We start from the raw sequence: 25618 nt of genomic DNA on the forward strand, positions 1-25618 counted from the left end.
TTTAGATCTGGACTCATTGCTGGCCACTTCAGAACTCTCCAGCGCTTTGTTGCCATCCATTTCTGGGGGCTTTTTGATGTATGTTTGGGGTCATTGTCCTGCTGGAAGACCCAAGATCTCGGACGCAAACCCAACTTTCTGACACTCGGCTGTACAGTGCGAACCAAAATCAGTTGGTAATCCTCAGATTTCATGATGCCTTGCACACATTCAAGGCACCCAGTGCAAGAGGCAGCAAAACAACCCCAAAATATCATTGAACCTCCACCATATTTCACTGATGGTACTGTTTTCTTATCTTTTTAGGCCTCATTCCATTTTCGGTAAACAGTAGAATAATGTGCTTTACCAAATAGCTCTATCTTGGTCTCATCTGTCCACAAGACATTATCCCAGAGGGATTTTGGCTTGCTCAAGTTCATTTTGGCAAAATGTAATTTTGATTTTTTATGTCTCTGTGTCAGCAGTGGGGTCCTCCTGGGTCTTTTGCCATAGCTTTTCATTTCATTGAAATGTCGATGGATAGTTTGCATTGACACTGATGCTCCCTGAGCCTCCGGGACAGCTTGAATATCTTTTGGAACTTGTTTGGGGCTGCTTATCCACCATCCGGACTATCCTTCGTTGACACCTTTCATACATTTTTCTCTTCTGTCCACGCCCATGGAGATTAGCTACAGTGCCATGGGTTGCAAACTTCTTGATAATGTTGCGCACTATAGACAAAGGCAAATCTAGATCTCTTGAGATTATTGATATTTTTCCACAATGATGGTTCTCAAGTCCTCAGACAGTTCTCTTCTCCTCTTTCTGTTGTCCATGCTTAGTGTGGCACACGCAGACACACAATGCAAAGACTCAGTGAACTTCTCTCCTTTTTTATCTGCTTTCAGGTGTGATTTTTATACTGCCCAAACCTTTTACTTCCCCCCTGGTGAGTTTAAAGGGCCATCACATGCTTGAAACAATCTTATTTTTCCACAATTTTGAAAGGGTGCCAATAATTTTGTCCAGCCCCTTTTTGTAGTTTGAGGCATTATGTCCAATTAGCTTTTTTTCCTCCCTCTTTTGGTTTAGTTCCAGTACAGACAAAGGGAATAAACATGTGTATAGCAAAACGTGTTACTGCAATCCTTTTCTGTGAGAAATACTTCATTTTCTTGAAAAATTTCAGGGGTGCCAACATTTACGGCCATGACTGTATAATGCCCCCTGTGCTTTGCCCCTCACATTAAATATTCCCTTTTCTCTGTCCCTCCAAGTTTAAGTCCACCCCCCTCATCCTCCTGTACGATATAATACACCGTGGGCCCTGAGCATACTTGTCTTACTTACAGTAAGCGAGCCGCGGTAACTGGATCTCCGGGCAATGGCGCGATTATGTGATGTCATCATGCTAGGCTGCCGTGGATTGCGTCCCCGTGGCTCACACGCTCTGTACTCAGAGGTTAGTGAATGGAGGAGCGGGAGCTTACAGCTTCCGCTCCACCATGCTAGATTACGGGGCCCCCCCCTTCCTATGCCACTGTGCAGCGGGCCGCAAAATTAAATTCTGCGGGCCATGAGTTTGAGACCCCTGGTCTAAAGGTATACTAGATAGGAGCATGAGGCATTCATGCGGCAGCTCAGCACTGCCTCTATGACTCTTTTTAGCTTATAAGACATGATTTTATATTTTATATTACTTTGCAAACAGCCATCAGTTAAGAGACAGCTAAGGCCTCATTCATCTAATTTGTGCCTCTGAGGCACGACTTCGTTGGGGAAATGTCAAAATGACATGCCAATGTATCCATGTTTGGACAGGCACGGGCCCTATTTAATGGTCCTAGCATAGTGATCTAGTGACTGTGTTCAAGTCCTTTCCTAAGCGTATAGAGATTTTGGCTCAGACTGAGAAACGCTCCTTGCAGCAATTTTCCATCCGAGACAAAACTGATACATGGAGGAAATGCCCTGAACGTAGTCACTATCTGACTATGTGCGGGCCATCGAAATGAATGGGGCCGACGTATCCGTGCCTCGGAGGCACAAATAGTGATGTGAACGAGACCTAAGAGTCATTCCTTTTATCTGCCCTTGTCTGCAGCTCTGAGCAAGATATAGATCTGATAGATTCTATTTAAGAAAAAAAAAAAAAACATTTTCCAAAGTTTGGATAAAGTGTTGAAGTTCTGCAACCGTCAATAATGTAAGTTGACATATTGCTTTAATGTTTGTATGGGGGTAAGTTTTATTGACAATATTGAATTCACTGAAGCAGGTCTGTCAGAGCATAGCCTAGCAGAAATATAATAATGCCTATAGTGCAACTAGACAGTGTAAACTTTGTCCACACAGCCTGAAGGTGCACTACATTTATCAAAGTTGCTTATTCTGTATGACATGTTTTGACACTGCTGACTAAGGTTATACCAACTATCGTAGAAACGGCAAAAGTTATATCCAGCTCACCCTTGGGATTGCGCTCGGGCTGGACCTGGACTAGTCCACTTAGCACATAGAAAGAAGAGTATGTCCAGCGCCAGACTCGTGCAAGGAACTTTATTAGGTTGCCATGAGAAACGACAGAAACTCAAGTAATGTGACACGTTTCGGCCCAAGGGCCGAAACGCTTCACATTACTTGAGTTCCTCTCGTTTCCCATGGCAACCTAATAAAGAAGTTCCTTGCACGAGTCTTAGGGGTGTGAATTGGCAAGAATTTGGCAAAACGATACGTATCAGGATACACGTATGACGATACGATATATCGCAATATATCCCGATTATGTTTACGGGACTATATATCGCGATATATCCCGATTCTGTGTCTTTTACACTTTTATTAAAAAAATATTTTTTCTTTTACACTTGAATTAAATATATTTTGTTTTTAATACACTTTTTATAAGACTTTTAGGAGGAATCATTAGATTCCTCAGACAGATGAATAGAGTTCTGTTGAACTCCATTGATAGAGCCTAGTCAAGCCAGGCTCTATCAATGACAGAGCCACAGGACAGCAGGAAGCAGAGGTAAGCCCTCCGGCTACCTCCACGATCGCGCTGCGGGGGGGGGGATCCACCCCACTAGCCCACCAGGGAGCATTCACAGATCCCTTTAGACGCCGCTGTCAGCTTTGACAGCGACGATCTAAAGGGTTAATAGCCAGCCGCATGCTGGCAATTAGTGGTGTGCCGGGGGGGCCACAGAGTACGGAGCGGACCACTCCATACACCCAGAGCGCTGCCGCGCTTGTCAGGTCTGGCCCTGCTTGCACGATCCGGAAAAATTCACCTTCCCGGCGCCCGGAACTGCATGTCTTGGGCGTTGGGAGATACAAATTCCACATCCCTAAAAAGATCGATTAAAAAATATTATGAATCGATTTAGGATCGCCAAATGAAAGATCGCGATAATCGAGTGAATCGATTTTTTTTCTTACACCCCTAATGAGTCTGGCGCTGGACATTCTCTTCTTTCTATATACCAACTATCGGAAGGCTTACATTACAACAATATTTTGCTCCTAACTATTGGTTAAATGTTTTCACATTGACTCAAGCCACACCACTGATTAAATTTTTTTTTTTGTGTTTTCGGTGAATTGATGTTTCATGTTTTCTATTTCAAATGAATTTCAAGAAACTACATTTGCTCGATTACACGCAATTTCCAGCTCAGCCTGGGAAACATACGGTCTTGTTTTGCATTGTACTATGGAAACCCTTCTCTACACATCTCATGTACCTGTTCAGTTATCCATTTTCTTTAAAAAGTGTTTGGATGCAGAAAAAGAATGAAGAACTGAGAAGTTTGTTTCCTATAATACCTTGGGACGTTATGTACTCGTTGTACGTAAATATAAATAAGAAGCATGATGTTTTGAAGGAGATCACAGACATATTTTCTCTCGGCAACAGTGAGATTGACAAGAAGTTGAAGGCCCTCAGTGTCCATATCCTTAGGGAGCACAAAGCTTTGTGTAGCCACGTCGTCCTCGGTAAACATCTCTAGCTCTACTGGCAGGTCTGGATACAAAACTTTCTATGAACGTGTTTCCAAACATTAATTTCAAATGTGCTTCCAGTATTTTTTAAACCATTTTAAAACTGCTCAAAAAACATTTACGAGCTGTTCAAGAAAAAAAGAAAACAGTTTACAGACAGTTTCCCGAAAGTGTTTCCATGTATACACGGTTTGAAATTAATAAGCCAATACCAAACATGTGTGCCCTGGGGCTAAGGCTGCATTCACACCTCGTTTTTTTAAATACGGGTGCTGGATCCGGCTGGGGGAGGGGCAAGCCGGGCGCTCCCGTACCCCAGCCGGATCAGCCCGTGACTCAATTTACTTTAATGAGCCGATCGGAGTCAAACGGTGACTCCGGTCGGCTCAGTTTTGATCCGTATGCAGTTTCCTGACCAGACCTAAAACCGTGCAATACTATGGTTTTAGGTCCGGTCCAAAACCGGATATGGGTCAAAACTGAGCTGACCAGAGTCACCGTTTGATTCCGGTTAGCTCATTAAAATAAATGGAGTCACGGGCTGATCCGGCTGGGGTACGGGAGTGCCCGGTTTGCCCCTTCTCCCGCCGGATCCGGCACCCGTATGTAAAAAACGAGGTGTGAATGCAGCCTAAGAGGACTGTCTACTACACTTGTCTACAGTTTTAGTCAAAATCTACTAGTTAGAGGTGTTCCGGTACTAAAAATTATGTTTTATAGTGCTGGGGCTGCCACGAAAATGGGAAAAAATAAACAAATAAATAAATACTCGCCTACCTTGCTCCTTCAGGGGTCTCCCTATGAAGTCACCAGTTCCCTTGTGAATCCTCATGCCGCTACGTCTAAGACACTCATTTTGGCAATGATGCCCCCGCTCATCCAATAACCCAGTGCAGCGGTATCCAGCCTCATTTAGTGATTGGCAGAGCATGCCATCACTGTCGCGATTTGTCCATCTTAAAAGTAGCGACTGAATAGTTTAGCAGGGTAATGGAGTAAATTATGAGATAATTTTTAGTATCCGGAATAACCCTTTTACTAGTAGATTTTGACTAAACCTGTAGCAAAGCTTTAAAGGGGTACTCCAGTACTTTAAAACAAGTTTCCTATTCTCAGGAGAGGGGATACATTTCTGATCGTGGTGGGTCCCATGCTAAGGCTGGGTTCACATCACGTTTTTCAACTACGGTTCCCGTATACGTTTTCTATCAAAAACCGTATGGGAAAAAAACGAAGGGAACAGTATGGAAAAAAGTTAACCATATGCGTTTTTAAACTGTATACGGTTTTTAAAAGTGCATACAGTTCCGTCCGTTTTTATTTTTAAAAAACATACCGTTTTCAATACCGTTCCATAAGTTTTCACGAATGAAATCATATGCGGGAACCGTAGTTAAAAAACGTGATGTGAACCCAGCTTTAGACGTGGCCTCTCTCTGTGCATTGAGCAGCGTGTTGACACACACTGCATGCTCTGTCTATAGAAGCACCGGAGATACAAGAGCATTGTACTCGGCTATCTCAGTGCATGGAAGGTGTTCTGACACGCTGCGTCATACACAGGGAGAGATGGGCACTGTTCTGGAGATTGTGGGGCAGTGTCATTGCTTGGACCCCCTGTTTTTCCTTGTGCATGTCACACGCTCTGTACTCAGTTGGAGTACTGGAGATACACTAGTGCTGTACGCTGGTGTCTCCGGCTCTCTAAACAGAACGTGGAGGGGAGATTTATCAAAACCTGTGGAGAGTCAAAGATGCTGAGTCGTCCATAGCAACCAATCAGGTTCCTTCTCACATTCTTAACAAGGCCTATGAAAATGAAAGAAGCGATCTGATTGGTTGCTGTGGGCAACTGGGCAACTTTGCCTCTCCACAGATTTTGATAAATCTCCCCCATGGAGTGTGTGCTGACACGCTGATCCATGTACAGGGAAAAATGGGGCCCTGTTCTGGAGATTACGGGGAGTCTCAATGGTTGGACTCGCCATGATAAGAAACTTTTCCCCTCCCTTGCAGATTTTAGTATCATTTTAAAGTACTGGAGTACCCCTTTAATATGCATATAGTCACATATGCTTAAAGGGTACCTCTCATCAAAAAAACTTTTGAGATATTATAGATTAATGTATGCAGAATAACTTTACAATTGCATGTTCTTAAAAAATATGCTTCTTTCTATTTAATTTTCCACTTTAAAGAAATGACCACTAGGGGTCTCCCTACCAGTCCTGGCAGCAAGCATTTCAGACTCATGCTGGAGTCCTAAACACTACGAGCTGCCGATCTGCTTTGTTCACAAAGGAGAACACTCAGAGCTGCCAGCCTGCTTTGTTCACAGCCTGTTTGACTGTGAACAAAGCAGGCTGGCAGCTCTGAGTGTTTAGGACTCCAGCATGAGTCAGAATTGCTTGCTGCCAGGACTGATCGGGAAAAATACAATAGAAAGAAGCATATTTTTCATTAACATGCTATTGGAAAGTTATTCAACATTAATTAATCTAAAATATATCAAAAGTTTATTTGATGAGCGGTACCCTTTAAGTTAATACGCATAAGTCACATAGTACCCATTGAATTCAATAGGCTCTCTATGTAAAGCACGGACACATCAGCTCTACCAGTGTTAAAGACTTTGTAGACAACAAGGAGACAACACTAAAACTGCCTTAATATGTGGCACTACTGATACATTGGAGTCTATTCACCTCCCGCAGTAATGTACATAACATTTGCCCAGGTTTTATTAATTAATTCGGACTTGCTGATTTAATACAGATATTGTGCTTCTTCTGCCAAACTAAATGTTAAACTTTTGCTACATTGTAGTTGTTAGTCTGGGCATGTTGCCAGATCTAGCAAGTACAATCATATGACCTTTTCATTTTTTGGGTATGGATAGCTGAACTCAGACAGCCGGCAACACCAGTCATAAAGTGTATGTCCCTCCGTGTGAGAAATAGATCAACGGGAATGAGCACTCCGTGTCCTTTATGACTATTTATTACTTTCTGGAAAAAAAAAGTCATCTTAATCTCTGATATAAGATAAGAATATTCTGGAAGAGAGACTATTTTATTCTTTCTTCTAGATTATTTATTTTTATAGGGCCATTAGCTTCCAGGGAAATATAGAGGGACAAACATTAAAAGTCGTAAGCACAAAAAAAGGGGGATTACTGAGTGACGGAGAGGGAGGTATTACATGTTCTGTACTACTCTTTACCTTTATTACTGAAGTGTATGCACCGACCGGCTGTCTGGTAGTGCCCCCTACAGTACAGGGAGGTACAAGATGTTCTGTACTCTTTACCTGTACCAGGGTTAGCTGCTCCTTTGGACACCAGGTGTCCAAAGGAGCAGCTAACCCTGGTACAGGTAAAGAGTACAGAACATCTAGTACCTCCCTGTACTGTAGGGGGCACTACCAGACAGCCGGTTGGTGCATACACTTCAGTAATACAGGTAAAGAGTAGAACAGAACATGTAATACCTCCCTGTACTGTAGGGGGCTCTACCAGACACCAGTCAATGCATACACTTCAATAAGAAAGGTACCCTGGAGCACCCTGGTTGGGAAACACTGCTCCCAGCAGATCTTTCTTACTTTTATATGTAAGGATTGACCGATTATCGGTTTGGCCGATAATCACGATTTTGGACATTATCGGTATCGGCAATTACCTTGCCGATATGCTGATAATGCCCCGGCCCCCCGCCCCCCGTCCAGAGACGACCGTCGCCGCCGCTGCCTCCCCATCCTCTGCCCACATACGCCGCCGCTGCCCCATTGTCTCCCCCCATCCTCTGACCACATACCGCTGCTGCCCCATCACCTCCGCCCCATCCTCTGCCTACATACCGCCGCCGCCCCCCCCATCGCCCCGGTGTTTATAATTACCTGTTCCCGGGGTGCGCGATCCTTCTGGCTCCTGCACTGTTGCTGTGCGCTGCGTAATGACGAGTGACGTCCCCAACGCGACATCACCGTCAGTGCGCACAGTGACAGCGCAGTACGCCGACGGAGCCAGAAGTATTGCGGACCCTGGGCCCCAGGAACAGGTAATTATAACACCGGGGGTGGGGGTATGTGGGCAGAGGATGGGGGGGGGGGGGTCGGTGGCGATAAGGCAACTGTGGTGGTTAGACTCAGGACCCCAGGACAGGCAGGGGGAGAGAAGCGGGTGGCGGCGGCTATCTCTGGCCCGGCAAAAGCCGCTGCAGTTCATTGATTTAAAGCGCCCGCTTTAAGTCATTGATCTGCAACGGCTTCTGCCCCACTGGGGGGTTGTTGAAATAGCCGATAACTTATACCGGAATATCGGTATAAGTTGTCGGCTATCGGTCTGGAAGGTGACTGATTATCGGTATCGGCCCTGAAAAATCGGTATCGGTCGATTCCTAGTAAGGACTTGTTTTATCTGTATTAGTTATCTACTTATTTTTCTTTTTTCCACACTTTTTCCTATTTTTGGATGACATTTTGGTGGCTTCAGAACCAATTACCAGATTTCCATAGAGTTCTGGTTTCAACATGCGATGGTTTCAACATACAATGGTCGTCCTGGAACCAATTAATATTGTAACTTGAGGGACCACTGTACTGTCATGTAGCAGAGGTAGGGTTACTGTAGGTTGTTTTTGGAAGTTTAAATAGAAGATAGTCTTGTGTTTTGGGTTAGTGAGGGTGGTGGATATATGAAAAGAATCTTCGAGGTGGTGGTGTATAGAGAGAAAAAAAAAAGGTCTCTAGAAGGGCGCACAAACTTCTGTGAGGATGTATGAAGGCGACAGGTTGTGGACTGCCTGGTATTTATTGTCAGTGTTTTGAAATGTATTTTCCTTTCGAGTATCCAGTGAAGGGACCAATGCAGTGTAGAATTATAAGGGAAGGCTACAAAGGAGGATGTTATAGGGTTTTATATGGAATATGATGAGCGTTCTCCTGTACGGCACTTCTGTGCTCCATGCATTTCTATGGGAGAGCTGGAGATACACAAGCACACCAGCCCCTGTATCTCCAGCTCTCTCACCGTGATACTTTTTCTACATGGGATGACCCTTTAATGTTTTGCTAAGTTGTACAACATATAAAAGCTTTTTGATTCTGACAGTTGCCATTTTAGTTCATTTATTAATAGACCGAAATATATACACACTGGAGATCTAAGAATATACAGGAATAGAGTGCAGGGGACCCTGTTTCTAACGCTTTTTACCTGGGAAATATTCATCTTTTCTCAGTAGCCACCTCCAGTGCAGTCACGGTACTTTCTTCTTAAGGGGGTACTCCGGTGGAAAACTTTTTTTTTTTTAGATGAACTAGTGCCAGAAAGTTAAACAGATTTGTAAATTACTTCTATTAAAAAAATCTTAATCCTTTTAGCACTTTTTAGCAGCTGTATGCTACAGAGGAAATTCTTTACTTTTTGAATTTCTTTTTTGCGTTATCCACAGTTCTCTCTTCTGACACCTCTGTCCGTGTCAGGAACTGTCCAGAGCAGCATATGTTTGCTACGGGGATTTTCTCCTGCTCTGGACAGTTCTTGATATGGGCATCAGGTGTCAGCAGAGAGCACTGTGGACAACACAAAAAAGAGATTAAAAAAAATATATATATTTCCTCTGTAGCAAACAGATGCTAAAAAGTACTGAAAGGATTAAGATTTTTTAATAGAAGTAATTTACAAATCTGTAAACTTTCTGGCACCAGTTCATTTAAAAAAATAAAAAAAAGTTTCCCACCGGAGTACCCCTTTAACTGCACTGGAGGGGGCTACTGCTGTATGTGCAGTGCTTTTTCCTGCTCGCTTCAGCTGATAACCCTGCCCCTTCACAGAAGATTGATAAATATTTTTGGAGGGGGTAGAGTTATTGACAGAAAGGGCGAGGTTGTCGCAAGAGCTAACGGGAGCAAACAGCATATACAGCAGCAGCTGCCTTTAATGCAGAAAAGAAGATACCATATTAGCAATGAAGTGATAAAAAACGGGGTCATCTGCATGGTCTACCTGTATAGTCAGGTTAATGCGGGTGACCCTGATGTCTGTTTCCTTTTTTAACGAGCCGATCTAATAAGTTTTTAATTTCCAGTTCCAATTTTGCACTTTGCTCTTACATTCTGCTATATAGTCATAGTATGCACATTGTAAGTAAATGGTAGGTCGGCACTGCAATAGTCTCCCGGTGCTCGCGGATAGGTAACAATGATAGATAGTAGGGATGTAAGAAAAAATCGATTTGTGCGATTATCGCGATTTTTTGTTCCGCAATACTGAATCGATTTTAAAATTCTGAGAATCGATTTTTTTTTAAATAAATTATTATAATTAACATTTACTGTATTTCACTCACTGAGTCACAGTCCTATTTGTCTGTCTTATTTTTTTTTTATAACACTTAAACTCCTGACCACTAGGTGTCAGTGTACCTGTTATCAGCTCTGTCCCACTCGCAGGCTGCTACCGCGAGACTACAGACTCAGAACAAACAGGAAGGAGAATGTACGCACTCACAGGACAACTCTCGCGGGATCTTGTTCTTTCTCAGCTGTGACTCGCGATATATCGAATCGCCACCCTGGTATCGCGAATCGAATCGCCAAATTATTGGCGATTCACACCCCTAATAGATAGTAACTGAATCCCGGCACTCTTGAAATGATTTCAAATTCTCTTTACTTGGCATCTTACTGCTTATACAGCATTAGATATAGCAGCACGCATTCCGGCTAAGATGCCTTTCTCAACTGCATGTGCTAGTGTGAAACATTACAGGTATTTAAGGTGTCAGAGGCTCACAATTATGACATCATTGGTAACCTTGGCAACTTGATAAAAAGAAATACATAATGGACATTCACTAATGGTTTTCAATAATACTTGTCAGGCTTGAATGAACGTAGAGGATCACTGTTCTAGAGCTGCAACGATTAATCGATAAAATCAATTACATTCGATAACGGGATTCCTTGTCGACGAATCCAGTTATGGAATAATCGCCAGATTAGTTGTCCGTGGCGGCGGTGAATGAATGAATTAAGCTGACATGTCCCGCATGTAGGCTTCATTCATTCACCGCCGCCCGACTTGTCCCCGCTGCTGCTCTACTCCTAACGCAATTAGCGCAGCGCCGGGACATGTCTATTCTTTGCAGCTCGTCTCTGTACCGGACGGAGATGAGCAGCAGAGAATAGACATGTACCGGCGCTGCGCTAATTGCGCTAGGAGTAGAGCAGCAGCAGGGACATGTCAGGCGGCGGCATTAAATGGAAGTATTGGGCCAATACTAGCAATTTGCATGGTATCGGGGACTCGTTCAGTGTCCCCGATCCCAAAACCAATACCTGCTTCTCCCGTTCTCCCATCCCATGGAGGAGCATGTGACACACGTCACTCCACCTCCTCCCCCGCGCCCAGCGTAACGCTATGGAGGACGCAGAGTGACGTTTATGTCACATGCTCCTCCATAGGACAACATGATGCGGATGGGAGAACGGGGCAGAGGACAGCCGTAGGTGAGTGCTGTCTACAAGGGTGGGGGCTGCCGTCCACTGGAGGGGCTGCTACACATGGGGGGTATCTGCAGAGCATTGCACCCTAGTGTCATCTACAGACACTAGGATGCAATGCTTTGCACATACCCCCATGTGTATAGTAGTGTAAGTGTGTACTACATGCACATTGCTATACACATGGCAGTATGTGCAGAGCATTGCATCCTAGTGTCTGTACTACAGACACAGGGGTGCCATGCTCTGCATATACCCCTATGTGTATAGAAGTGTGTGCAGAGCATTACACACATGTCTGTAGTACAGACACTAGGATGCAATGATCTGCACATACTACCATGTGTATAGCAGTGTGCATGTAGTACACACTTACACTACTATACACATGGGGGTATGTGCAGAGCATTGCACCCTTGTGTCTGTACTACTCTGCATATACCACTCTGTGTGTATTGGTAAGCAGTGCACACGGCTTTACCCGTGTGGGTTTGTGCAGAGCATTCCACCCTTGTGTCTGTAGTACAGACACAAGGGTGCAACGCTCTGCACATACCCACTGTTTTACCCATGGGGGTATGTAGTACATATATACTGCTATACACATGGGGGGGTGCAGAGCATTGCATCCTAGTGTCTGTACTACAGACATGGGTCTGGTGCAATGCTCTGCAGTCTGCAAATACCCCCATGTGTATAGGAGTGCTATAGAAAAAGTGTAAAGTAAAAACCAATTAAATTTAAATAAACCGCCCCCCAATAAAAATTAGCTCCACCTTTTCCTATTGCTATACAAAAATCGTAAAAAAAAAATTGTCTGAACTATTAAAATTAAATGTTAGTAAATCATTAAGATTTTATTTTAATAGTTCAGACAGTTACCCATGCGACAATATCAAATTTATGCTGTTTTCTGTACAGGATCATTAATAATGACAGCAACCGGCATAAACGTAAAAATAATAAGTCAAAAATTGCTGTTGTTTGGTCACATCACATGCTAGAATACTTTTGATATGGCCATTGTACATATTTCTTCAAGTAGAATCAGCTGAACCCCTTATTTTGGCATTTAGAAGTTTTTTTTCCGATTAATCGATAAAATAATCGACAGCTAATTGATTATTAAAATAATCGTTAGCTGCAGCCCTACACTGTTCTCAGATCCCTTTTGTTCACGCTGGCATCTGTGAATATAAATGACCAAAAGTTAAAAGAAATAAAATTAAGAACACAGGATGAACAAATCTCTATATAAATTGTGTAAGTTCCTAGTCTCTATTTAATCCCCTTGGTTTTTTAAATACGGTACCTGTAATGTTTCACACCAGCGCATGCAGATGAGAAAGGCATCTTAGCCGGAACGGGATTCATTTACTATCTATCATAGTATGTACATTGGCTGACATTTATCATTGCCTTTAGACAGTTTTTTTGTGTAATCCACAGATTTTGGCAATACACATGATATGGACGGGTTTTATAAAAAAAAAAAAAAGGCGCAAAGCCACTGAAAAGTCTCCGAAATTACACCAGCCCAGACTTAGCTTAGCTTTTTGGTGTATGTGAAGAAAGACATTTCAGAACATGTTTACCTGCAAAAAATTTATCAAATGCTCTGCGACCATTTAATAAATTTGGCGCTCCTACACATTACCAGCACACAAAAAAAGGTGTAGAAAAATGCTTCACTTACACCCACAATGATAAATGCTTCACTTACACCCACAATGATAAATGCTTCACTTACACCTACAATGATAAATGCTTCACTTACACCTACAATGATAAATGCTTCACTTACACCTACAATGATAAATGCTTCACTTACACCTACAATGATAAATGCTTCACTTACACCTACAATGATAAATGCTTCACTTACACCTACAATGATAAATGCTTCACTTACACCTACAATGATAAATGCTTCACTTACACCTACAATGATAAATGCTGGCCATTGGCCTTATGTAGTAAAAATGGGTAAAAAAATGTAATTACATAGAATGCCGTAGTCGTTGTGCTCTACTGAGTGAGCCCAATATACAGTAATGACTTCATTTACAATATATACAAATGACAAGGCTTGTTTAATGCTCCTACTAATGTTTCATCCCTGTGTTCTTGCGTAGACAAAGAACAAGTAGAAGCTGCACTCACCATCCAGGTCTTTATTATATTCCGGTCATGTCGACGATGGTACAGGCGGGGGAGCTGGGTGGAGAGCGGGGGCCCGGGCCCACCCAGCTCCCCGCCTGTACCATCGATGACATGACCGGAATATAATAAAGACCTGGATGGTGAGTGCAGCTTCTACTTGTTCTTTGTCTACGCTCCATGCTTCTTGCCCAGCTTTGCACCTCCGCTACAGGATATATATGATTGGTCACCTAGTTTCGTATGTGCCGGCAACTCTCCCTCTTTGCTCACTCCCTGTGTTCTTTGTCTGCAGGTTGGCTATGAAAACGCAGGTACTGTGGAGTTCCTCGTGGATAAGCATGGCAGACATTACTTCATAGAGGTCAACTCTAGGCTGCAGGTGGAACACACTGTAACGGAGGAGATAACAGAGTAAGTTCTAATTCTGGGTTTCGTCCAGTAGTTCCTTTATTTAATAGGCTGGTAATGGATTAAGTTACAGTGCGCGGTATTGTCAGCAGCGCCGGCTCCCGTCCTCCGTTTAGGATCAGCGTTTGATTAACATGCCTATCTTTAGGTGTTAAATGTTGTGTTATTAGCACACAAGGATTTTTTTTTGTCCGGCGCATTAAATACCAATTGATCTTTTACTGAATTAATGTCTTCGTAGGCATCTGAATGCTTTTAGTGTACTTTTCATGCATTATTAAACCCATGAGAAGTGCATTTAAAGCAACAATTCATTGTAATTTACACTGTTGACTTGTAAAACTGAAACACATGGCTTAAGAGTCATTTTATTATTAAGCGCTAATGCACAAAACCATTTTCAGCATCCCTATTATCTTATATTCCTTATAAGTATGTACTGTTAAAGGGGTACTCTGGCGCTTAGACATCTTATCCCCTATCCAAAGGATAGGGGATAAAATGCCTGATCGCGGGGGTCCCACCGCTGGGGACCCCCGTGATCTTGCATGCCGCACCCCGTTAAAATCAGTCCCCGGAGCATGTTCGCTCCGCCCCGTGTGACAGCTGTCATGCCCCCTCCCATAGGCTTGCATTGAGGGGGGCGGAGCGTAACGTCACACGGGGCGGAGCCTTGACGTCACAATGCTTCGGCCCCGTGATCGACAGTAATCGGACCGGGAACTGATTTTAACGGGGTGCGGCGTGCGAGATCACGGGGATCCCCAGCGGCGGGACCCCCGCGGTCAGGCATCATATCACCTATTCTTTGGATAGGGGATAAGATGTCTAAGCGCCGGAGTACCCCTTTAAAGGCCCCTCATACACATTGGAGAAAACCCATCAGGCTCAGCTGATCATCTTGAAAGAAAGACCGGGCATGTAGAATAAAAGTCTTATCCTTGTATTCTCCCTGTTCAATAGCTAGTGAAGGGGTATGCACACCTTATATGAGAGTATGCACGCCTTAAAGGGGTACTCCCGTGGAAAACTTTTTTTTTTTTTTTAAATCAACTGGTGCCAGAAAGTTAAACTTCTATTAAAAAATCTTAATCCTTCCAGTACATTTAAGGGGCTATATACTACAGAGAAATTGGTTTTCTTTTGGGAACACAGAGCTTTCTGCTGACATCATGACCACAGGGCTCTCTGCTGACATCTCTGTCCATTTTAGGAACTGTCCAGAGCAGCATATGTTTTCTATGGGGATTTTCTTCAGCTCTGGACAGTTCCTAAAATGGACAGAGATGTCAGCAGAGAGCACTGTGGTCATGATGTCAGCAGAGAGCTCTGTGTTCCCAAAAGAAAACCATTTCCTCTGTAGTATTCAGCAGCTAATAGAATTTGAATAGAATGTGAAATTCCTACCCGGTACAGAACTGTTCTTATAGCAATACTGTTCATAATAAGGCACATATGAGAGGAAAGGTGGCACCACTGATAATGTCCCCTAAATAACCACGAACAAAGTACCAAACACACCGAGGACAGAAAATCAAGGGAATAGGAGTGCACAGTGATCATAAAAAAAAGTATGCAACAATATGGAGCACTGTAGAAAAAGTATATCAATGTCTCTCACCTATTAAATACACTTTATTATGTCCATTAAAATGGCTGGCCGGTTTATTGGATGTAATAATGTAAAGTGTTTTTAATAGGTGAGAGACATTGATATACTTTCTACAATGCTCCGCTGTTTTACTTTACTTTGCCAAAGAAATGCAGTTCTTGGCCACTTGTGGACTCTCTTGATGCCAACTATGGAAGAACTGACAGCAGGCAGTAATAAAGGACAAATGCGCTTTAGTAACATACCGTATTTTTTTCTGTATAAGATGCACTTTTTCTTTCCCAAAACTGGGGGGAAAAGTTGGTGCGTCTTATACGGCAAATACACATTAAAATCTCTCCTATCGCGGCGGTCCCTGCGGCCATCAACGGCCGAGACCCGCGGCTAATACAGGGCATCACCGATAGCGGTGATGCCCTGTATTAACCCTTCAGACGCGGCGATCAAAGCTGACCACCGCGTCTGAAGCAAAAGTGACACTAACCCGGCTGCTCAGTCGGGCTGTTCGGGACCACCACGGTGAAATCGCGGCGTCCCGAACAGCTTACAGGACACCGGGAGGGACCTTACCTGCCTCCTCGGTGTCTGCTCCATGCCGGGATCCCCTGCATGGACGGCGCTCTCCTTCGTCGTCATCACGTCGTTGTGCACGCCGTCCCATCATCCAATAGGAGCGGCGTGCGTAGCGACATGATGGCGGCGGTGGAGAGCGAGGATACCCGGTAGCAGAGATGTTCCGGAGCGACGGGAACACCCTGGGGACGCGGCGACAGCGATGGAGGGCGACATCCAGGGCAGCGGTGACTGGTCCGGAGCGGCGGGGACACGTGAGTATTACCTCCTATACCAGTGGTCTTCAACCTGCGGACCTCCAGATGTTGCAAAAACTATAACTCCTTTAATGTTTTTTTTTTTTTTTTTATTTTATTTTTTTTAAGCATCGCACTAGATTTCATTTCTATCCGCTTCATTTCCTGTTGCATTTATGTTTGAGATGCTGAAATTGTTCACTATGCACATTAGTATAAGTTACACAATGGGAGCAATGTATCATTGTATGTATAAATCAAATAAAGAAGAGAAGACTGTAGCAGACTAGAGTAATGACAAAAGTTCCTTTATTACTAAAACACAATTTTAAAATACATACATGACACAGAGGAATGACTTCTGACGAGGACGTCTCCTGGCGAAAAGTCCATAGGAGCGCTATAATGGCAAAATGCCAGATACTAAGGAATACGTGCGGTATATGTGGTGGCTTTATGCATACGAAACAATGCACACCACGTGTGATGTATAAATGTACAATAACAAAAGGAGAAAAATATAGCAGCAAAAAAAAAAAATAAAGGTGTAATACACATCCCAAAATGTATACAAAGAGTGCAAAAATACACAGGTGCCCACTGGAGCAATACTCACATGTAACAGAGCAAGTAATAGCATTGCCAGGGGACGTCCACCCCTACGATGGTTTCGGACTATGTTGTATACATAAAGCCACCACATATACTGCACGTATTACTTAGTATATAACATTTTGCCATTATAGCACTCCTATAATTACTCTAGTCTGCTACAGTCTTCTCCTCTTTAGGTATCTGTTATTCTTGCTGTATTAGCAGACATTATATGGTCCTATTACTTAGACCCTGGGAGTACATAGGGGGGTCCCGGTATGTTGGGAGACGTTTCCCTCTCCTCACTTTTTAGGGCATTTTTGTCTGTGTCATTGGTTCTATAGGTATAAATCAAGTTCTATTGACCCTTGTTCACCTGGGTGTACACCAGGTTTACTTACCCCACATTTATCAAAGAGGTGCACGTTTTTCATAAATAACAAAGTAGCGTAGATGTAGAGGAGTTTGTAAGTGTGGTTCCAAATGGTGCAAGATTTTGCAAAGAATCAAACTTGAGTATTTTCACCCAAAAAAAATTCCTACAATTTTAAAAAGGCACAACTCAATCACCGACCACTGCAAAAAGCTACCCATACTACGCTACATTCAAGTGGTATTCTTGAATGAGTCTAAATGATTTACACAAGAAAAAGTTAAACAAGTGATACATTTCCCCCTATATTCTTTTTATTGGAGGTCATTAAAGGACTTCATTTTATTAGAGCTGGGCGGTATGACCAAATATGTGTATCACGGTATTTTTGTAACTTATGGCAGTTCCACGGTATATAGAACGGTATTTCTTTCACCCCCACCCCCCCAAATCATGTGACCCGCGAGCACTGTTCTGCGCTCCCCCCCCCCCCAAATCATGTTACCCGCCAGCGCTGTTCTGCTCCCCCCCCCCCCCAATTAATTATCATCCCAGTGGGGTACTACTCACATATGTCACCCGCAAGCACTGCCCTCCTCCTCTTTGTTTGGGGCCGCCGGCGCTGGAACTCTCTCCGGGCATGCTGGGAGTTGTAGATTTGCAACAGCTGGAGGTACGCAGGTTTGAGGCCACTGCTGTACGCTGTATCCCTATGCCCGGGCTGCAAAAGATAAACAAAATAAACTTTAACTTACCTACGTCGGCCTCACGCTGTTCATTGGGACTGGAACGTCGGACAGCAGTGATGTCCCGCCCCGGCCAGTGATAGTTTAAACGCACTTTCATGTAAGAAGCCGGCCAGAGCTCCTTACATGACAGTGGGCTCAGCCTATCACTGCCCGGGGCGGAACATAACTGCGGCCGGTGATAGGCTGACGGCTGTCCGACGTTCCAGTCCCAGGGAACAGCGTGAGGCCGACGTAGGTAAGTTAAAGTTTATTTTGTTTATCTTTTGCAGCCCGGGCATAGGGATACAGCGTACAGCAGTGGCCTCAAACCTGCGTACCTCCAGCTGTTGCAAAACTACAACTCCCAGCATATGATTATGATTAGTTCCCCGATGTGGGGACAGCGCTGCACTGATAATTCATTCCCGATGGGGGAGGGGCCAAACCGGTATGGCAGTATGGGAAAAATTCATATCGTGCAGCACAAAAATTTCGCTATTCGGTATGAACCGGTATACCGCCCAGCCCTATATTTTATATCTCTATTTTATATCTGCTCTAGATTAGAGATATAAAAGAAAAGCAACAAAAAGACAGTATAAACAATGATCCTACGCGTTCCTGGTTCCCCGCTAGTCTTCTTCTTGCCTCCAGTAATGACCTGTGATGACAGGGGACCTAAGCATTGCCATCCTGGGAGCACCAGGGGATTAGTAGACTTGGTGGACTATGTTTCTGTTTCTTTTCTTTTTATTAATCTGCAAAAGAAATTGACATTTTATAGATTTTAAAGTTCACACCCTAAGTGATTTTTCCTTTCGCAGTAATTCAGTTTATACTGTAGAGGAATTTTTAGATATTTTTTACCTGCTCATTTTTTTACTTCTTGAACTTGGTTAAACTGGTGACTTTTAACATTTCGATTGGTGGGGGTCAGGTTACAAAGATCTCCACTAAACAAAAATAGGAATGGGGAGATGAGGTTTCTCCAAAGTTTTTAAGAGAATAGTTACCCTTTAAGATATTCCTTGGCTTAGCTGATGAGAAGTATTCTGATGTCCCCAAAAACTTTATATAATGCTGGGCTAATAGAAAGAGAAAAAAGAAAAAAAATCAATACTTACCTGCCCCCGGCCCCCTGATGCTCTACTCATCTGCCTGCTTTTGAGACTAGATGTTGAAAGACCTTCCCACCCAGCCACTCACTGACCTCAGAGGTTTCCAATCTTGGCCAGTGATTGGCTAAGCGGAAAGGTCCTACTTCTACCTCTCATATTAGGTGAGGGACTGGAACAAACTGCAGCAGGGGCTGATGGGGAATTGGGGGTAGGCAAATACGATTTTTTTATTTTATTCTACAGCCCCAGTACTGTATGAAGTTTTGTTGGGTCATCTAAGTACACTTTTAACATAGCCAGTTAGTTTTCCAATACCGTACATTATAGCACTTTTCAGCATTTGGTGTATAAACACTTTATAGTATGTTGTGGTGTTGTTTTATGTTGATTTTTACTTCCTCCCGTGCACCTTTGTCTTATTGCGGGTCATGTGATGACCGCGTGACTCATTGTTTCCATAGGTTGCTTGGCAACCTTTGAGTCACAGGATGATCACGTGACCCGCTGTTGTGTCATGTTTCCTAGCAACCCGCTACGTCAGCCCAATTTAAGTAGGCAGTGACGCTGCTAGCTGCATATCCGGTTTGAGAAACTGTGCGAGGCGCACAAAACAATTGTCCCGGCGTCTCTCCCTCCTCCCCCGCCTGTGTACATGATCTTACGCCTGTTTGAATAAAGAAGTTCCTGGATGGTGAGTGCCGCCTTCTGTTCTCTTTTTATTGCATTATATTCCTGTTGCTCGGCTGAGCACCACCGCTACAGGCACACATCAGGACAGTTCAGTTGCTTACACTTCCACATAGACATTTACAGCTTAGTCGCGCTGTGCCGGAGGTCCCACCCTCTTTGCCTTACTTTATAGTATGTAGGTCACCAGAGAAGACCTAAATTCAACAACAAATGCTGGATTTTTTTCATACCTGAAACCTTCAGAATTGCAGCTCTTGACTACCATATATGTAACTTAGAAATACAGTGATCCCTCAACTTACAATGGCCTCAACATACAATAGTTTCAACATCATAGATTCTGGACCATCATAAGTTGAAACCAGACTCAACATACAATTCTACAGACAGTCCAGATCTGTGAAACGTGTCAATGGCCGGAAGAACCTACCAATCAGGATGGGCATTCACTGGTAAAACCCCTGTATTACTGAAGTGCATGCACTGACTGGCTGTCTGGTAGTGCCCCCTACAGTACAGGGAGGTATTACATGTTCTGTACACTTTACCTGTACCAGGGTTGGCTGCTCCTTTGGACACCAGGTGAGGGCGGCTCCATGTTACTTTTTAGGACATTGTGTACTGTACAGCACCCCGAAGAAGCTCCTGTCCTCTACATAGACCAGTGTTTCCTAAGCGGGGTGGCCCCAGCTGTTGCAAAACTACAACTCCCAGCATGGCCGGACAGCCAAAGGCTGTCCGGGCATGCTGGGAGTTGTAGTTTTTCAACAGTTGGAGGCTCCCTGCTTGGAAAACACCGACATAGACAGTGATTACAGCTCCCAGCAGATCTTTCTTACTTTTATATGCAAGGATTTGCTTTATCTGTATTCGTTATCTACTTATTTTTCTTTGATCCTCACTTTTTCCTATTTTTGGATGACATTTTGGTGCCTTTAGAACCAATTACCATGTTTCCATAGAGTTCTGGTCTCAACATACAATGGTTTCAACATACAATGGTCGTCCCAGAACCAATTAATATTGTAACTTGAGGGACTGCTGTAGTACTTCCACCAGCACAGTCAGCTATTTTGATGCAATAGGGTCCAGGGTTGCAGTAGGCAAGGGTCCATCAAGTTTAACCTATATCCCTACTGTGTTGAACCGGAGAAAGGCAAAACCCCCCTATGAGACTGATGCTAAGTGCACAATACCAGGGGGAAAAATCCCTTCCCAACTTTAAAAGGCAATCAGGAGTAATTCCTGGATCAATGTTCTATCCTCATAAATCTAGTATCTACAACTTCAAATATTACTTTTCTAAAGTGACTATAACTTGTGTAATTCTCTACATTAATGCATACAGGTCCCCTTTGAATCATTTTATTGAGTTTCCCATGACCACTTGCTCTGGCAGAGAATTCCACAGTCTCACTGCTCTTACAGTAAAGAACCCCCGTTTGTGCTGGTGTAGAAACCTTCTTTCCTCTAGACGTAGAGGATGCCCCCTTGTTATAGATACAGTCCTGGGTATTAATAGATCATGGGAGAGATCTCTGTACTGTCCCCTGATATATTTATACACAGATAATAATAATTTTATTTATATAGCGCCTACAGATTCCGCAGCGCTTACAATTATGGGGTACAAACAAAGACAAGTATCCGACATAATATTGCACAATAACTATTCAAACAAGAGGTGTGGGGATATATTGAGGATATGTCGGGGGTATGTCGGGGGTATGTCGGGGCCAATTAGAGACTGTTATAGGCCTGTCTGAAGAGATGTGTTTTTAGGCCACGTTTGAAACTATGGATGTTGTTGTTGAGCCTGAGGGATTGAGGGATAGCATTCCAGAGAACCGGTGCAGCACGAGTGAAGTCTTGGAGAGGGGAGTGAGAAGTTCAGATTATAGAAGATGTTAGTGTGAGATCATTAGCAGATCAGAGAGAACGTGTAGGATGGTAGACAGAGATTAGAGAGGAGATGTAGGGAGGTTCAGCATTGTGGAGGCCTTTGTGTGTGAGACTGAGGATTTTGTACTGTATTCTGGACTGAATTGGTAACCAGTGTAGTGACTGGCACAGGGAGGAGGCGTCGGTGTAGCGGCTGGAGAGGAAGATGAGTCTGGCTGCGGCATTAAGGATGGACTGGAGAGGAGAGAGTTTGGAGAAAGGAAGGCCTATTAGTAAAGAGTTACAGTAGTCGAGGCAGGAGTGAATCAAAGCAATAATGAGAGTTTTAGCAGTTTCAATAGTGAGAAACGGGCGGATTCTTGAAATGTTTTTGAGATGCAGGTGACAAGAACGTGAAAGAGACTGAATATGGGGAGTGAAAGACAGATCAGAGTCAAGTATAACTCCAAGACAGTGAGCCTGCTGCCCGGGAGTTATGGTAGTACCACATACCGAGATGGAAATGTCAGGTTTAGGTACAGTATCAGTTGATGGAGAAAAAACAAGAAGTTCTGTTTTCGAAAGATTTAGTTTCAGATATAAAGAGGACATGATGTCTGAGACGGCAAAGAGACAGTTGCAGATATTAGGAGTAGTATCTTGCTTCTAGTAAATAGGGACTTGAACATCAAGACAAAACAGACCACAGTTTAGGATTCCACACAGTTCCTAGTTTATGATCTTCCATAAAGAATATAGCACAACACAGATTTAAAAGATACTATGGTGCTCCATTTCTTGGACCTTATGGTGTCCTCATTGAGCATTATTATGTCTTTGCATAGAGTACACCAGATAATCCAGCTGATACATGGACTTCTTTTCTTTACTGAATTGGAAAGGTTCTACATATTGTCTGTATAATCACATGTTGTATCGTATCACATTCAATAACGGCATATAGTTAGAATACAGTGTTGTCTATGCGTGAAAGGAAGTTCACATAGTTTAACTCTAGCCTGCAGGGTATCGCAGGAATAATTCTTGTCCCAGTAGCTAGTGCTGGCATCAGAATGAGCCTGGAGGCACGGAGGCCTGTGACCGGCTGGATCTGAGAGGTGCCGGCCCTTTTTGTCTTGCTGCCTGTCATCCATGTCCTTAACAGCTGCTCTCTGTTTGACCAGACTGCTCCCACTGCATTCACACAGCATCCACCGCACAAGCCCCTTGTCTTTCGAGCCGCACTTAATGACCGCACAGTCGTTTTATGCTGCAATTATCTGAACCCGGTTAGGTGGTCAACACATTGCAAATGCTAAGTAATAATAATAAAACTGCACTTGTAAATAGAGGCATCAATATTGTTGTGCATCAAAAATCCCCTATGAGCTGAAGACTGTTCTTATGGGTTTCTGACAGCTCTGCCTTAGGTGTATGATAGAAATCCTCTTGATGGCTTAGCAATAATTCTGCAGTTTACTTCTGTTTTCAAAAGCATCATGGAAGGAAGAGGCACGAGCAAATTCTACCAACCTCAATGCCATGTGTTAACATTGCAAGAACAGGTGCAATGTCCCTTGGACCACCGCATGCACAATTTTATTAATCGTCCTCTTGGACCAAGTTGCAACTCTTTATTTATTTATTTTTTTTTTTTTTCTGGAGCTCTTGGTGACTTTTTGTCATTTGTTTTAAAGGAGAACTATGGCCAAGATTATCTTATCCCCTACCCACAGGATAGGAGATAAATAGCTGATCGTGGGTGGGTGGGGGGTGCGACCGCCGGGGCACCCGCAATCTTCGGAACGGGACCTGGCGCTTAGTGAGGCACACTCTCCATTAATTTTGATGGGAGTGCTGAAAAGACCCCAGTACAGCACTCAGGTATCATCAGCGCTCCCTTAGAAATGAATGGAGCATGTACCATCTACCGGTAGATAGAGCAGGAGAGAAAAGGCAGAGATGGCGCTCCAATAGTGCAGTTATCTTAGGGGTTAAGGATTTGAGCTAAAGTTATATAAAAGCACTTTGTGGTGCTCACCTTGCGGGCAGGCACAACACTGATAGACGCTTAGGTTTGTTAGCAAAATCGGGAGGCAGACAACCGTCAGTCCCACTGTGCGAACGGTGGAGTACAGATGTATAGGTGCAGAACTTGGATAGACCGGCAGAGCTAGCCGGATATCTGGAGGAGAAAATCCGACTTGTGGATCTATCCACAAGTCGGATTTTCTCCTCTAGATATCTGGCTAGCTCTGCCGGTCTATCCAAGTTCTGCACCTACACATCTACCAGTAGATTACACGCACCTCTCAGTGAGAGAGCCGGGGTCCCATCCTGGAGATCACGGGGGTCCCATTGATCAGACCCCCCTGCGATCAACTACTTATACCCTATCCTGTGGAAAAGTTAACTTTTGCTAGAGTACGCCTTTAAGACTTAGACCTCTAATTCTTCTTGTAGAAGATTCAAAGCGGTTTGTCTTGCGTTACAGCATCCGTTCTCAAGCCATAAATTGGAGCCCCAGTGCCCCAAAGGGTTTTTGGAAGAAATCTTGTATCCTATATATACTCTGTACGTTATTGCTTAATTATAAGTGTAAGGTACACATTGCATCTCTGCTCAGCAAGCCACAGCAATGAAAATTGCTCTTCCATTTCTCCCAAAAAAAAAAGATTAAGGGGAAAGGCATGATTTTATCACTTCACATCTGTTGAGTTTTGAAGAGGAAGCTAAATCTCATTACTCTGGTTCTTAATGATCCTGCATTGGATGGCTGCATAAAATAACTGAAGGAAGACATTTCCTCTAATATAGAACTTGGAACACAGTCAGTGTTCATTTAAAAATGCAAGAAATGTCCATTTTCTTATTTTTCTGTGCAGGACAGAAAGTCCCATTAGCCTTGCCGGGTGTTTTTGGAGGCCCCCGCAGTTGAAAATCAATCAAATTTATTTTAACTACTTTTCAAATGGAGTCATTTAAAACAAAAACACGGCTTCTGTGTATAGAAATTGCTGTTACGTTCTTGTTATGGCTCCCCCTGGTGTTCTTCTCATTTCCTCTCTGAACGTCTTCCGAATTAGTTCAGTGCTGGAGAGAAGATGACGCTTATAAAGGGCCCGATTTACATGGGGAGATTATTGGCTGAATAGGTCTATATCGTCCTGTGTTATACAGGGCCAGTGATCAGCCAACAAGCAGTCGATGGCTTCTTTTTGGCAATGGATGATTGGCTTCAGGGGGACCCGGCTCACGGCGCTGATTGACCAGACAGGTAAGTTGGCTTAAAAGAGGATTTATTGACCAGAATGCAACGCGTTTCGCTGCAGCATAGATGGCCCGGACCAGCTCACCCTTCCTTCCCACTGAGGGGAGGGGAGTAGAAAACTAAAGGAGGGGGGTCTGGATGATGACGAAGGCTGCAGTGGTCTTCAACCTGCGGACCTCCATTGGATTCAAAACTACAACTCCCAGCATGCCCGGACAGCCGATGGCTGTCCGGGCATGCTGGGAGTTGTAGTTTTGCAACCTATGGAGGTCCGCAGGTTGAAAACCACTGAGAAGGGATTGACAGGTGGAGAGTTCACTCGAATATAAGCCCACCCTTCACTGGAACATAGAACATTCCCCATTAGTTCCGGCTTTCTGAATCAGTGCCTGGCAGAGGTGGACACCAGACCCTATTCCTGAGGGTAGGAGGTCATGACATCATGACAACACCTGTTTATTAAAAATCAAGGAGA

At 43.7% G+C, this 25618-nt stretch overlaps 1 protein-coding gene across 2 annotated transcripts in view; it reads left to right on the top strand.

Moving 5' to 3' along the window:
* PC (pyruvate carboxylase) overlaps positions 1-25618 on the top strand; it is a 537865-nt gene that overhangs the window by 241744 nt on the left and 270503 nt on the right. For both annotated transcript variants that reach the window (XM_056527381.1, XM_056527380.1), the window contains exon 8: positions 13952-14070. In XM_056527381.1, coding sequence (XP_056383356.1) covers positions 13952-14070 — 119 coding nt within the window. The remainder of the gene's footprint in view (positions 1-13951; positions 14071-25618) is intronic.

Source organism: Hyla sarda, chromosome 6 (genome assembly GCF_029499605.1).
Source record: "Hyla sarda isolate aHylSar1 chromosome 6, aHylSar1.hap1, whole genome shotgun sequence".
Taxonomy (NCBI): domain Eukaryota; kingdom Metazoa; phylum Chordata; class Amphibia; order Anura; family Hylidae; genus Hyla; species Hyla sarda.